Here is a 16,003-nt window from a genome sequence, read left to right on the forward strand (position 1 = left end):
CAGACAAGATTTCTGAAAAGAATGATCTGTTCATGTGACATTCCATGAAGATACTGAGTTTAAAAGGCAGATGACAGTAAAAATCTGCTCTAACACAGCTCAACTCTTTGTACCCCATAAGATAATATTTGATTATTAGAAAATAACTTAAGACTTTGAAGTCTGCCTTAGAAACATTTATATTAATTTCAGCTCACAGTCACTTATGCTAAGTTCCAGGCTTACCATCTAAGATTTTCTCTGGGTTTTTGTACAAGCATTTGTGTAACTTCTCAGTACTCCCATCTCTGTATAACCCTTCTTTCAGAAGCCACGTCAGCTAGTCAGTGATGGACAAACACACTGCAAAAGAGGGTGCTAAGTCAACAGGTTCTTACTGGTTTCTAGAAAAGTGGATAAGCACAAGCTATTAGAATGAACTGATTATCTTACCCCAGCTGGAGAAAGAACTTTTATGACTGACTTCAAAATTAAGGCAGAAAAGCCTTGAGACAAAGCAGTGAAGAGGTCTGCTTTCCAACAATAAGCCCCAATTTTTCTATTCTTTGGTCTCGGCATCTTTTAAAACACTTACTGCTGTGTTTTGTTCTGAAGACCTGAGCTATTTTGATAGGGAACAAAATAGCTGCAATTTTCCAGAAGGCACTGTTAAGTAATGATCAGTCGTCTTGGATTAACCTATTTACTTGGCTGGCCCTTCCACAACAAAATAGTCAATAAAGTTATTTTTATTTCTCTGTTACATGTGGCATTAATCTGGGAGGTGGGGGGTGGGGTGGTGTTAATATTTTTTAGGGAAAAAAAAAAGCTATTTAAATCTTGTGTGCTGCTTTGAAATGTTTTGATTCTGAAACATGTTTCAGGAAAAATATTTTAGTATGCTGATCTCCTAGCAACCAGAAGGTGGCAGAGATTCACACTTGAGATCAGAGATCAGGTGACAATACAAAGTCTGAGAAATCCTCTCCAGCCATTTGCTCAATTACACTCAGTTCTGAATTTACAAATCTGTGAAAGATGTAGTTCTCTCCAAAGGCTCTCAGCCCCACTTTTGAGACAGATGCAAAAAGAAGGTATGAAGCTTTCCAGGGTGACATGGATAACTGCATAGTAGGTGGATCTGAACTGTACCGATGGTGATGTAATGCTACTAAGTGGATACTAGGAGCAATATACAAACCCCTCTTTAATAATAGGATAACTGCTGCTTTATTTGCCTCCAGAAGTAGCAGATGAAGTACATATTAAAAGAGAAGAATTCAGAGAACATACTTGTTTTTTACTGAAAAAATATTTTGCGTATGACATTTCCTCCATGTATTTCTGTTCTTTACTATTACTGAAATTATACTATATTGGTTATTTATTCAATGATTCATTTCCATAGTCATACGTTTTCTAGGTCTGTATGCAGCTTGTGTTGTTCAACTTCATTTATAATACATAACTTTACTAATAAGTACAAGAGTTCTATTCAGACTGTAGTAAAATTCCAAGCCATATATTATCACACTTGTATTACTGACATTATCACTTCACATCATACTTCTTCCCCTGAATTTCACAAAGCAATAAATATCATGTATTTTCCATCAGCATAAAAATCCCAGATGGCTTTAGCCGAGAAACTGACATACGTGGATTTCAAAACACAAGATATGTAGCTTTGTCCAAAAACAATTATTAGTAACCTGATTTCCAAAATGAAGACATACCATTTGTAATCAAATTGACTGAAATGTTAACTTGGTGACATTCCAAGGACTGAAGTCAACACCAGAACACACAAAAGGAAGTGCTGCTTCCTCTTTAAGGACAAGACACACATCTGCCTTTAAATATGTTTGGGGTTTGGGGGTTTTTTGTTTGTTTGCTTTTGGCTTTTGTGGGTTCCCCCCCCCCCCCCCTTGGATTGTAGTTAGAGAATACAATAATAGCAATATCAAAGATGGGTTTTTTTCCTAGTATTTATAAACATCTTCAGAGGCAAAACAAATCATGTAACACAGCTTGGCCCTGAGACACCAACTAAATTTCAGAAAGAAAGTTTAAACTCTGCTTAGGTGTTATTTGTTTAAGGAGCACAGACTTCTGAAGCAGTAGTTCCTATTAGTTTGTCTATTAATCATGAGGCCAAGAGAAAAATCTCTTTCAAAGATCCTTAAAGGGTGAAGACTAGTGTTTAGCATGCAGCTGGTACCTTCAGATTTCTATCTTTTACTCTGGTCTGTTCACATGTAGACTAAAGCTGGAATATTTTGTGGGTACATTGCTATATCCACTTTTTGTTTGTAATAAGTGGTAAAGCATTGCCTGAGTTTTAAAGACATGCTTTCCCAAACGTGCAACTCTGTATCAAGAAATCGTAGGTATGTACATAGTGGAAGTCATCACCCCAAAATATTGTGGAGGCAAGTATAAACAGGCTCAGAAGTGGAATACACCAATTCATGGAATATTCATGACGATAATTAAATCACCTAGACACATTGTCTACGTCAGCAAGTCACAACAGCAATGACTGCCATTTCTGGTGAAGGTATACCAAAGAAAAATAATTACTTTGTACTTGTGCTTTGTAACTCTCACACTTGCCCTAAGCATGAGCCCTGTCAGGTAAGGATGTCAGGCTGACAGAGCACATTTCTTATGTCCTCATAGTAAAAGATGGAGATTTTCTTCTGGTCAGTAAGAACTTCTTGACAGAAGACTTAAGCAGATGATCATTCTGGATGAGCGATTGTCTGTGCACATCACCGTGACAGTTTATGGTAACAACATGTCAGCAGTACAGTACTATACTATGGCCATGACCTTATCATCACCTGAATAAACACCAGACATGGCTTCTTTTGCTAAAGGGGACTTGTTCCTGTCAAACATACTAAGCAACGCACTTTGTTTAATATAAAGTACATATTTAAGGGAGTTTTAATGTGCTTAGGGATAGGGCTGCATTCCTATATTCTTCTGGAGCAAGAGAAGTATGCTAGAAACCTCACTGTATCAAGCTAGTCTCTCTAGTGAGACATAAACTTTGTCATACAAACTATCAAACTAATTTTGGCAGTAAAACATAGGTTTTCCCAAAATTACATAATGTACTCTGAAGTTTTATCCTGCTTGTTTGCTGAATAGAAAAAGGGAGAAATTGGACATTTAAGCTACTCTTCCCCTGTTACCACTGCTATCACTAAGCATTGAACAATTCTGCATGTTTGGTAGGTCGGAAGCAATCCTTATTTTCTGGATCTGTATGCCTTGAAACGGTTTCATTCAAAGAAAATAAAGCACTTTGGGAACATTAGATTTACATTCAATGAATCTGTACAGCACTCATCAAAATTCAGCCTAGTCAGGTCTACTAGCAAATAATACAAATCAATAAATTATCATTTTAAATAAAAATCTCATTAAAAAATAAAAAGTATATTTGCGAGACCCACATTACACTTGCAAAGGGTACAAGTTTTCAAAAAAAAAAGTACATGCAAAAATGTGCAGATGAAAGCAAAACACTAAAGGCATTTGCAAACAAATTATATTGTATATACAATGTTGCAAACAAAATAAAGTTCATGGTATGATAGCCTCACATGCATTTTTTTTAAATGCTAAGATCACAACCTCTAATGATTAGTTAATTTCTGATGAATTGTATTACACTGAAAAGGAACACAAAGTAAATTAAATAATCTGTAGTGAAAATTTCCATACTTTTATGATGCACTGTATCACCCTTCCAACCCCATTTTGTTGGCTATGGCAAAAGCCATCTTTTAAAGAGACTCCCCTTAATGCCAAGCGTGAAGCACTGTGTAAATATGATATTTACACCACTTCTTCGATTTTTCAAAACAAGAAAGTTATATACACTGTTTTGAATGGGATTGATGCTACGCACAGTTCTTATGCAGAAAAAGGAGGCTAGGTCACAATTCTCCTAACGCACTCCAAAGGTCTTCCCTGGATGTCATTTCCATGGCTCACGTACAGCACCTTACAGAGGAGACAACTGGCACTGCCAGGCACAGCAAGAGCCGTAAAGCCTGCGTAAGCCTCAACATTTATCTGATATTGGAAACTGCAGATCCAACATATCACACGTTTACGTGGTCAGCTGCAGTGCTAACAGAATCTGAAATTAAGATGGTACACATGGTTATTGAGAGACAGCAATGGGTACAGCAGTCAGATGCACAGGACTAATTAATTTCTAATCTATCATAAAGATTTGTTAAACCTGGTATCCAAGAATCGCCTGAACTAGCAGATTTGGACTTGCCTTTTTCTCTTATGCTCTATAATATGATAAACAGGAATGGGACATGGTCAGGTGGTTAAATGGATTAAATGTTATCATTTTCCCTCTGAGATCACAGTAGGAGGCCTGACTGAAATGAGTTGTGAGTTCCCCAATGGACATTTTATATCATAAAGCCATCACATAAAACTGAATACTGATATAAAAGGCAATATAGTCAGCTCCCACTCTAGGGAAAACCAAGATTGACTTGGAAGTGAGAAATAAACTTCCTTCTTATGGAAAGGGTGGTCTCTCTAGGTCACCTCAAGGCCACTTCTGAGGCCGCGTGGTAAGGTCTCACGATGCCTGCATAATAACTTAGAGCAGAAAAACATAAATAACAGGTTCGACTGTCAGTGCAGGCACTCCTCCAGCCTTCACAAAATGCAAATACTCTCTCCTCCATCTAGAAATATTACCTCTATCTGGACATAACTGTGCTGACAAATCTCAGGAAATGCACATAATACAATTATTTACAATTACAAGGCTATCACAACAATGCGGGGTTTTGTTTATTCTGTTGGTTGTTGGAATTTTTTTAAAAAATCTGATAAAGACCCTGATTTTTAGAGAAATTTGATGTGGAAAACCGATGTGGAGTTTGGAACTATTAATGAAAAGCGTTACTAGTTATTAGATGGCATTCTAAGCCAGTTTAGGCAAGTAGCCACCACCAATTTTAACTTAGGGTTCCAGTGACTGTGATCATGCGACTTTTGTTTTCTCTCCCAACAAACATTAGGAAGCTCATGAATCTTTTTGTATGCAACATCCTTGACTGACCATTTGTATCAAAAAGCATCAAAACCAATACTTCAAAAAAAAAAAAAAATCAATCACCATGAATGATCACAACTCCCAACTTCAAATATGGAAAAATTAATTGCGCTCAGAAAATTGCTTAGAATAAAATCAATGCTAAAAAGAAAAAAAACAAACAAAAAACCCCACAAAACCCCCCAAACCCCAAACCCACTTAAAAACAAAACAGGGGGATAACATATAAATTGAAGCAAATTGCTATTTACTTAGAGCTAGATCTAGAGAAAACAGAAAAGATCGGTTAAACTTTGTTGCACATGTTGCTTTCTGTGAATTATTCACTCAGACCTAAAAACAAAATTAAAATGCGTGAGTACTCATATTGAAATGCAGGATCTTTTCCTGTTAAGTGAAAATATGTTTGTTGCGGAAGAACTGCCTTCTGCGCAGAAGGTTAGTTTTATGTTTTGGCAATTAAAATGAAATATTCCAAGTGGCTATTGCTGTACTTGCAAAGAGCATTATATTTGTAATGATGGGCATGGTCTTTTTCTTTTCAAATTCATGCAGAGGCATCAAGAGGCCCAAATGGCTAAGAGTGAAATTTTGGCTTTGGTGTTCTACAGCTTCTTTGGCATTATATAAAGAAAGCAGAAATGAGAAAAAAAATAACACTAGAAGCTTCCCTTCCCCCCCTACCCCCTCGGTCAAAAAAAAAAAAAAAAAAAAAAGACCTCCTAAAATCCTGAGTACAAAAAGTTATATATTTTATCCAGCTATTTTCCACAAAATCCAGCTACAGAAGATCTGAAAAGAGCGCATCAAATAACCCTAAGGAAAATAATAAAAAAACTTCCAGAGGCTATAGAATGTGAAGTATAAAATCCTAGTTCCACTGATACCAATGAAAAGGGTGGCTATGAGCATTCAGCAAGAGCACGTTTCTGCTCCAAGTTCTGACACAATGCAAACTACAGGTGTTTATGAAAGGGCAGAATTCAGATTTTCATCCATAAATCACAAGTGCTGATTTTGTGAACCAATTCTCACAGATGAGTCTGTAAAGCCATGCAGAACTAATACAAATCAAACCAAGGTCTGGATCTGGCTGTATTTCCTAAACTGTAGGACCAGTTTCAAAGCTATTGCCATTCAGAGAACCCACTGGGTTGCTGAACCATTTTTTTCTTAGCTGTGTTAACTTAGCTGCATTTTAAAGGACAGATAACAATAAAAAAGATCCACAAGGCACGAAAATCATTCCTCAGTTATCTGTGACATCCTGGTTTATCAAATAAAACATTGATTCTAGGAACAGAACTATTTACTTCTGTAATCTCTTAAATAAAGTTTTACATAAATACTTTGTTCAACAATAATGACTTTTGATACCTTTCAAATCAGTTCACAGACATGTAAATAAACTGATTATTAACAAGTAATTACTGTGAAACAAGAAAGAAAAGAGCTAAAGGAGCATAAAAAGGCCAGAGAATAGTCATAACTTCTTTTAAATAAAATAATAAACCAGTAATTACGACAGAAGATGCCATAAAATTCAAACCCACTACAGAATGAGGGGAGTACATATAAAACACTTGTTGCCTGAGGAAAGATGACTTTTTCCTCTGGTCACTACTCCAGAAAATATAAAATAACCAGCATGTACAGTACTGGTCTGTGATTATCCTTCGCAGAGTTGTTCAAGTGGGCAGTTCTGAAGATTAACGGCATGGGTTGTATTGCTCCTCCTGGTCCAGTGGCTGACACTTTCAAAGAACCAAAAGGCAGGTAGATCTGTTCTGACACGATGGGATTTTAGATATTTACTCCTCATCTCTACTCAAAACTCCTTGTATCTTCCATTTTCTTTTTCACTCTCTCAGCTGTTCTTGAAATCAAACAATATGTGCTGGAAACACGAGATGAAAAAAAGGCCCAGATAATTTGTCTGTCAACGGCTCTTTTCTGAAGTCCCAGCTCAACTAATCTGAAGGGCCAGCTCAATTAGAAGCTTGAGTAGAAAAAAAGTGCCTGTGATTCCCTATATAAATAGCAGAAAAAGTGCCAAGACCACTTGGAGAAGTACAACTAGTGCACCTACAGAAAGACAATTTAAAAGGTTTAGATTTTATGATGGAAAGACAAAGTGCATAAGTCTTTCCTATCGCCCTGCACACAAATAGCTGATCAGCTGTGTGGATTTAGGGCTCTGAGGTACAAATTGAGGCAATGGATTTCTTTGCTCAGCTCTGCTTCAGAACAATTGCCTCACAGCAAAGCCATTTCACTTGACTTTGCATCATTTATCAGGACATAGCGCTCAGACAGTAAATTGGATGATTGCATTTACTACTCACTTTTTAAGGGCTTGATAAAATAGAAAATTATGCTTGGGCTTCACACCTCTAAAATCCAACAAGAGCTTCAGAAGACCCCAGAATGATTTTTTTACGAGTCAGCCACCCTCCATTTTTGAATGGAAGCCACTTGTCTCACTCAATTTAAGCCTATTGTACTAAAAGGAGGAGACCTGCTATAAAATGGTTAGCCCTTTCCCTCAGGAAATAGCGATTCATAATGGGAGCTGGACTAATTTTTCAAAGGATGCATTTAATATATGTGGTGAATGTGCAATTAAACACCCAATTGAGTATATGAATATTTAGAATTATTTTCCCAAGAGAAAATTAAGTGTTCAGTGTTACTGAAGATACCAGGACTATGCACCCAGTCGAATAGCTCAGAATTCAGTGTTTGATTCAGCAGTGGGACTTCAGGAACTTCTGTATCAATCCAGAAGAGAAAGAGGGAATAGGAACTACAGCTGGGAATACAAGTATGTCTGCAAACCGGCAATGACTTCTCAAAACACTCAGAGGAGATTCTGTGGCATCAGAAATGCAGAATAATCAATATCTACTTTTGCTGATTAATTTACATGTCCCCTCATTTACTCTGTTAATAGCACATTTCTCCTTCCATTCACCAAATCCAGCATTTTAGAATTGAAAAGGAAATGAGTAATAACCAAAAGTCCTTTTACTGATGCAACCAAAATGTTAATTACTTGAGAATATTGACAGGTTGTGCTACAATTATGCTTCTTTCAGACATCAATTGCCTTTCTGCTACCCCACCCCCTACATATTCTTACTGCCTACAAGAGTAAATTACTTTCCCTCATTTATACTGTATAAAGAAGGAATTCTCACTACTTTTATTTACTGCAGTGCTCTTGACTACAGGAGTAAGAGAGCAAATTTTTGTCAACTATTTCGTATTCATCTGGACAGATGTGGATTGGATTTATAAGTGCACCGCACTGTTTCACTTTTAGGTGGTACGGGTCACAGTACATCATCCTACAAATGCTGCATTAAGTACGAGGTAAATGAACATGCTCAGTTTAAATTATTCTGGGTAGTAACAGCCTTCTAGGAACTGAGCAATAGAGCTCAGCGTGATTTGGCTCCAATCGACAATACAAAAACACTCTTTTGACTTTTTTTTTTTAATTATCAACTACAGATTTCTCAAGTCAGTATCATTTCTCAATTTTCTTTCCCCTAGTACTTCACACAGAGGAAAAAAAAAAACGTATCACAATGTGTACTTTCATTTTTTTAAAGCTATGTTTTAAACTAAGTTTACCAATAAAAATTTAAAATGTGACTTCAGGATGAAGCTGTAAGTGATAAATCTGTGCAGAGAGACTTGTTTGGGTTTTTGTTTGTTTGTTTGTTTGTTTTAACTTGGGTACGTGTACTCAGTGGGCTGGGGGTGGATTTCTTAGTCACCCCAACACAGAACAGATTTATGATACTGAGGCAGGGTGTCTCCAGGTTTCTCGAATTAGCCATTATGGCTTGTTCCTTCTGCTCAAAGGGACAAGAAGCATTGTTATCAAAGCAGGAGGAATATAAGTGAGAAGTATTCCTACCAATCTCTTAAATTTGAAACACTTTCAGATGAAGGAAGACCCACGATCTTTCTTCAAAATAAACATAAATTTTTGCAGTAATCACTAAATAGCAAAATAGGTTGTGCATCATTCCATGAATCATGAAATCAGGAAGAGGTAAATAGGTGACTAAAAGAATCATTCAAAACACAGGATTGATGGCAGTGTGAAACCTCTATTACATAAACAGCTTTTTGGTACAGACTATTGTCCAGCAAATTTTTTTGAAGCCCTTGGGACAGAATTCTTTCATATAGGAAGCAGAAAAAGAAATTAAGAGAGCACCTTCTTCAGACTGGATTATATCTAACAGATTAGAGAAGGTGTTTGAGGAGGGGATTAAGAACACAAGTGAACTAAACCTAATCTTTGGGGGGAAATAAAAGATAAAAAATAGCAATAAAAGCAACTGACTTGAAAGAGGGAATCACCTATAAACTCAGGGGAGACAAAGGCTAAGGAAAAAGAACCACAAAGCATCTAGTAGTTCACTGACGATCAAGTAAGAACTAGCATATTTTGTAGGGATATAATTTGGCCAAATAGCAAACTCTGCATCAAGAAATCTGATTGTTATCAATCTGAACTCAGCTTAGATTATTCAAGAGGAACTCTCAGAATTTTGGGAATCGAGATGAGATTTTGAAAGGATGACAAATTAAAGAAAACCTGAGAAACAGGATGCTATTCAAGTAGATGTTATTAGATGATCCCTTCAGATCCAGATCTCCAGGTCTAGTTTTAGATGCTTCTATAACTTCTATCCATACTGCCTACACATATGGTTTGAATTTTCAAGAAGGGTTTTTGGAGGGGATATAATATCATTAACAATCCCACAGCATTCACATCGGAAATGGGTATATAGAAACTTTAGGCACCTTGGAAAAAAATTCCATCTTGCAAAACAAAGAACCCCAGTGTCCTTCATAATGAAATATAAATAAGGTGTTGAAGTTCGCTAAAAATGATTTTGTTCATCATAGTTTATATATACACTTATATGTGCACACTGCAAATATATATTCATATGTATATACATGTGTATATATAGGGAGGAAGGAAGGGATGGAAGGGGAGAGAGAGACCTCGTTAAATGGAGATTTAAAATGTAATCTTTACAGTCATATGTGCTAGCCATAAAAAGTACCAGAGGGAAAGAAATAAACAATCTAGACAGAAAAAAAGTGAAATTACTTTTTCCAAAGTAAACTTATTTAAAACTAACGCCATTATTGAATAGAATCCTTTTTTTACAAATCGCCTTTATTCTGGGACTCTCTAATATTTTCCATTTAGTAAATCCTTATCCCTAAGTGCCTGCCAATAACCTCTGCATAAACATGCAAGCATCCACATTTCTAAACTTTATGACAGTTAAAAAGCAATTCTATGAATATTTATGAAGGCAGTAAATTATTAAAATAAATATAGATATTTACACATTAGAACAACATCTTCATTTAATGGATGTGGAAAAAATGTTAATATGTGAACATTTTAAAGATGAAGTGGTTTGGCCTTCAGGGCTTTTGTTACTCTATTAAAAGTTAATTTAGGACAGAAATTATGGCTTTTTCTTGAATCTCAACCCCAAAAGATTAAATCATGATCAAGCCTCACAACATTTTTCAAAAAATTAATCTGGTGATGGTATTTCCAGAGGCTGGATATTGAAACTGCTGTGCAGTTCTCCCTGAAAAAAAGCTGCCTCTGGCTTCTTTTATGTGCTCACAGTGGTGACATATACTCAGATGAGCTTTAGGGCAGAGGAGCTAGGTGCTAGTGAGGTGGTTTTCATCAATCTTTCTGTCACCACACATTTTATAGTATTGGAAGAGAATGTTTCTGTCTACAAACACAGCAGGCAACTCAAGTTGCTCTTTTTCGAGGTGGGGTTCTGCATCACAGAAGTGATTTGCTTAATCACTAGTAATAAATTTCAGCATCTTTCCCCACATTTATGTATCCTTCTGATTCAAGGACATCAAGGAATCTGCTCTGACCTCCCGTAACTGGCTCCTGAAGTTCACCAGTGATTCCAATAACCTGAGTTCCACCAAACCACAAATTTCCTTCTAGCCAGAACACCAGAAGGCAGTCACTTTCAATCTGAAGGTATGAAGCAAGTATTCTACCTTTTTTTTATGGTAGTTAATTCCAGAAGTTGTGTTTCAGTTCTGTTCTACATTTGTCTCATTTCAGCTGTCTCCTTGTGAAAGTTTTTCTTTTTCTTTAATCCAGTTCCCTCTTTATTCAGAAACAATCCAGCTCTTACTGATTTATATATACGTTAATACTACCTCTTTTTTATCCATTCTTTTTATCACAGCAACATAAGCTCTACCTATTTGGGTTTTTTCCCCCCAGAGTCAATGTTCTTTTTGATACTCTACCCTGCTATAAAGGTAGGGTCCACCTTCTTTCTTTTTATATGTATAACTTATGATGTGGCTGTAGTAACATATTCTTTATTTGAAAAGTTCCAGCTTAAGGGATGGAGATGTGTCTGTGTGGCTCTGCCGATACTCTAGGAAATGCGCACGCTCTTGCCCTGATCAGACACTACGTTCTGTTTCAGTGGAACGGAAATACAACACTCCCGATAAAATCTGAAAATCATATTCAATTACAAAAATAACTTAAGGTCAGATTGCTACAAATCTTGTTCTCGCAAAGCATCTTAAATTTATGAACCTTACCAAATTTAATCAGAATTACTCATATTAAGGATTCAACTGCATATTGTAACAGCACATTAACTTCAGGCTTTTCTGCACACTCCAAATACCCTGTATATTCCAATTCCAGGTTACTCCAAGCTCTGAACCCTATCTGCTGTTTTCAGTGTGTCTGAAGATGAGAGAGATGGGCCCAGTCAGAAAGACTGAAAGGAGAAGCTCCAAAGTATTTTGAACCTTGATCCTCCCCCAGATTTTGTACTCTATCCAATATCCCCAAAATACCAAACTGAACCTCTATGGCAAAAATATTGCAATACAATTATTTTTCCAAATATTCAAATTTCCATCACTTGGGATTATTTCTATAAATTATCCCCTTGTACATCAAGCTGTTTTGTACCAGCACATACTTCTTTCTGTTAATGTGATGTAAAGACTAAAGAAATGTTGTTCAGTTTTCATGGTGAGTTTTCTGCCAGCAGCAGTTTATTATTTCTTTCAGGCTTTTTCCAATGGACTCAATACGGAGACAAAGAACAGTCGAGATTAAAAAAAAAAAAAGGCAAATTAAAAACACAAAAGGGGAAAATAGGAAAAACAGATGAAAACCAGCAGTTGATGATGATGGCAGTAAAAGAGAGGCAGGCAAAAAGCATACCCATGCGAGGGAAAATGCAAAGCTGAAAAATAGAGACGTGATTAGAAACTCTGTTATGAATATGAAACCTCAGTGCAGGATCTATAAAAAAGACTCAAATCCAGAATGAGATATTTTTATAACGTGAAGTAATAATAATGAGAAATTAAAGAACATTAAAATGTGAAAAACACGTTAAATAAAGAAATTAGAAATAAAAACAGTAAAAATATGTATATAGCGACAGCTCTGGTATGAACTAACGTTCTGTTTTAATGTGATGTAAAACCAAGCACGTGGAAGACAGAGATAAGGAGAATATAGTCAGAGGGAAGCATCTGCTGAAACAGAAATGTGAGACTCAGTAAGTGCAGAAACATAAACATTAGGGGGAAAAAAGATACAAAAAGTGGATTCAGTGGTGAGATACTGGGCCCATTTAAACCAGCAGGACTTGCTGTTTAAGGCAATCTTTCTCTTTCACTTCAAATATTCCTTATGAAAGAAGAATCTATTTCTGATATCTTCCTACATATTTTCTCATACTTTTCATAGTTTACAATTACTTCACAACCAAAGAGATACAATTTATATTCGAAGAAAAAGACAGTTTACAACCTCAAGAAGAAGAAATAACAAATAAAGGGCAAATTTCCTACCTGCGTGAGCAGAACACAAAAAGTAGGTTTGGAGAGTTGTAGGTTTTAGGTCATATCCTGAGTGTGCATTTGAGGTCAATCTCCTCATCATACCACGCTTTGGTTCATATTGTGTTACTGACTCTGAATGTGCAAAATGGATTCCTTTGGAATAGCAGATGAGCACTAGAAGCGTGGCTAATACACCTCAGCCACCATTTAGCATTTACTTCTTGGGACCAGACTACAGCTAACCCCAACTGAAAGTTCCTGAGATGCGCCCTGTCCTCAGCACCGACTGCTTTGCTCTGCTCCTGCAACTGCACTACTTGCTAATTTAGACAAAGTGCTTAAAGAAACAAATTAAATTGGTAAAGAGTCCATCTCATGGACACTTTAGACAGTGCTATTGCAGCAAACTTTGCATCTTTATCAAATTCCTACTTTATAAGCCCCAGTTGCTATTTCATTGTTTTTGTCAGTGAGCGGGGAAATGCAGCGTAAGATCTGTTGGTGGAAATGATGCACAACAGCCAAGTTCCAACAATGATAACTGACCTTTCACAGGCGTAATTAGATTGCATCTAAATAATTTACATAAACAGCTAAAGCTACTCAGTTGAAAATGGCATTTTTATTGAGACAAATATTATTCCTACAGAAAAAATATTAAGTGGTTATTTTCTGAACCTTTGTTGTGGTCCCGATTGTGCTTTCTATGGCTGACAGAGCAGATCCTGATTCTCCTAATTATAAGATCTGGAGTTACTGTTCTTTTATAATTGCTTTTGTGAATTGGGAATGAATTGTTTAAATATTTATTGGGCTAGTGTATTTTCTGAAAGGCAAACCAGCATTTCTGTTTATAAGATATTTGCAACAGAAGGCAGTTACTTGACATTTATAGTTTAAATGTGGTTTATATGTTGAGTCTACTATGTTTAGGGGGCATATACAAGAGGACTAGCAAGCTCCACCTCTACGCTGTGGAAGAGAAAGAACGGACATGCGCATACCCACGTACACCCCTCCCCACATATAACTGCAACCAAAGAAGGAGGAGGGAGTGGAAGACAACCATGGTTCTCCTCCTGAACTGGTGGTAACCCATCCATAGACCTAGAGGTTTCTAGTGATTTTACAGGAGTGACTGATCATTAATGGTGGGGGGAATAAATGCCTGTGCCTCCCAGGGTAGTCTGCTTACACATTCTCCACAGCAGAAACCACCACAGAAGTTAATGCTCTTTTCCCACTCTCAGTCCCTGTCTTCCCTCTGAGGCGGTAAGGACGGCAGAAAGAACCAAGGTGGCAAAGGCAAACTCTCCACAGAGCAAGGCTATATTATGTCATGATGAAATCAAGTTACAATGTCATTTCTTAAACAAATCCACAAACAATAGCATTAGTCCTGTAGCGTACGCTCTTGGTTACTACTTCACAATCTCCGTTGCAAGGACCAAAGTGCTGAGCTTCAGACACAGTCCAGTGGGACTGGAAAGACTCGCAGAAGCCTGAGGTCGGGTGAGCACACACTGTGTGCCACAGCACGCTGAAACTACAGCCCACAGGCCAAGTGCTCCGTGCAATTATGCAGAAACAAAAGATTTCAGTGCAATGTTATACATACATTTTTAGCAGACAGACAACTATTTCTGATCTCAGTTGCCTTCCCCACCCCCTCCCCCATGCTTTATTATTTCTTTTAAGGATTTCTTTATTTGCCAAAAGGCTTATAGTACACCCAGAGAAAACATGGCATACTACTGGGGCAGTGTAAGATATGCAACAAAATAAATAACTGTAACACATAAAAGGCACAGTAGATTGAAGTGGCTAGTATTAAGAAAGAATCTGAATGCCAGTAAATCCTGACTTATTGGGATAGAATGGGTAAGTCCTTGTTTTGGTATTTTGAAACTGAAAAAACAAATAAACTTTCAGCTAAAGTACAGCAAGCGTTTGACTAACCTTATAAAGCAAAGGTGATTGTCCCAGCTTCAAAAGTGCAAATTTTTTGGTCACATTTGTAATGGCTTGAATCCGAATCAAGTCTTCCACAGTCCCATACTGTATATCAACAAGTTCTGCCTGCAAAGAGAAGACAAAGTTGAGGCTGTACCTAGAACCATGCATCACTGAGGGTGCTCCTTCCACGGAAACAAAGTGGTTTGCATAAGTACAAGCACCTGAGCAGAGTTCTGCAATTACCTTACCCCCACCTCCTAATCAGAAACACCTGTAATAGCAAAGAGCTTAAGAATTCAATCTGACAGGTAAATTTTTATCTTTGCAGTTTTCATTCATAATTCATCAGCTGTGATAAACCCCTTCCCTTTTTTTTTTTTGCCAGTGGTTATAATAAGTGGTGGTGATTCTGATGAGAATTTCCCCTCATTAGCTACAGGAATGCATTTAAAAACACGTAAAGGATACTAACTCACTTCTGTTAATTTTCTTAACAGGGATTTAATTTCTTAAATTTTCTTAAAAGGAATCAGACTCTTGTAAAGCATTTCAGAAAATGAGTGAAAGATTATACTGGTCACTTATGAAAATATACAGATAATACATAATAAAACTATAGATTGGTAGAGTATGTCATCTCATATGGTTCCTGAGCAGCCTACCTTAACTATGGAGATATTTTCTTATAATCCATCAGTTATCCAAGCATTATACTCAGATAACCATAGCAATAACAGACCACACTGCTCTGACGCGTAAACTTTTCAATTAATACATATGTTTAAATTATTTAGAAACACTTCCAACAAAATTAAAAGTGTTTAGAGCATGCTGATCTTCAGCTCTTCAGTCAGCACACTGCAAGAATATGTAGTAAAGGTCTAAGTTATTATTAAATGTCAAGCATTGGCAGTGATGGACAAATATTTCAAGATCTGTTCTCAAGGATTTTTTTTTTTAATATATATCTATAATTTAAGAATGACCAAGGGCATTTTTCTCACACATTTATAGCAATAAATTCTAGTGAAGACCAAGTAT

At 36.7% G+C, this 16,003-nt stretch overlaps 1 protein-coding gene across 9 annotated transcripts in view; it reads right to left on the bottom strand.

The window, feature by feature from the left end:
* Positions 1-16,003, bottom strand: part of NAALADL2 (N-acetylated alpha-linked acidic dipeptidase like 2) — a 491,555-nt gene that overhangs the window by 200,718 nt on the left and 274,834 nt on the right. For all 9 annotated transcript variants that reach the window (XR_008578279.1, XM_054835389.1, XM_054835390.1 and 6 more), the window contains one exon: positions 14,966-15,085. Coding sequence is in view for 8 of the 9 variants with exons in the window: in XM_054835389.1 (XP_054691364.1) it covers positions 14,966-15,085 (120 nt within the window). In the remaining variant the exon portion in view is untranslated. The remainder of the gene's footprint in view (positions 1-14,965; positions 15,086-16,003) is intronic.

This window comes from Grus americana, chromosome 9 (assembly GCF_028858705.1).
Source record: "Grus americana isolate bGruAme1 chromosome 9, bGruAme1.mat, whole genome shotgun sequence".
Taxonomy (NCBI): Eukaryota; Metazoa; Chordata; class Aves; order Gruiformes; family Gruidae; genus Grus; species Grus americana.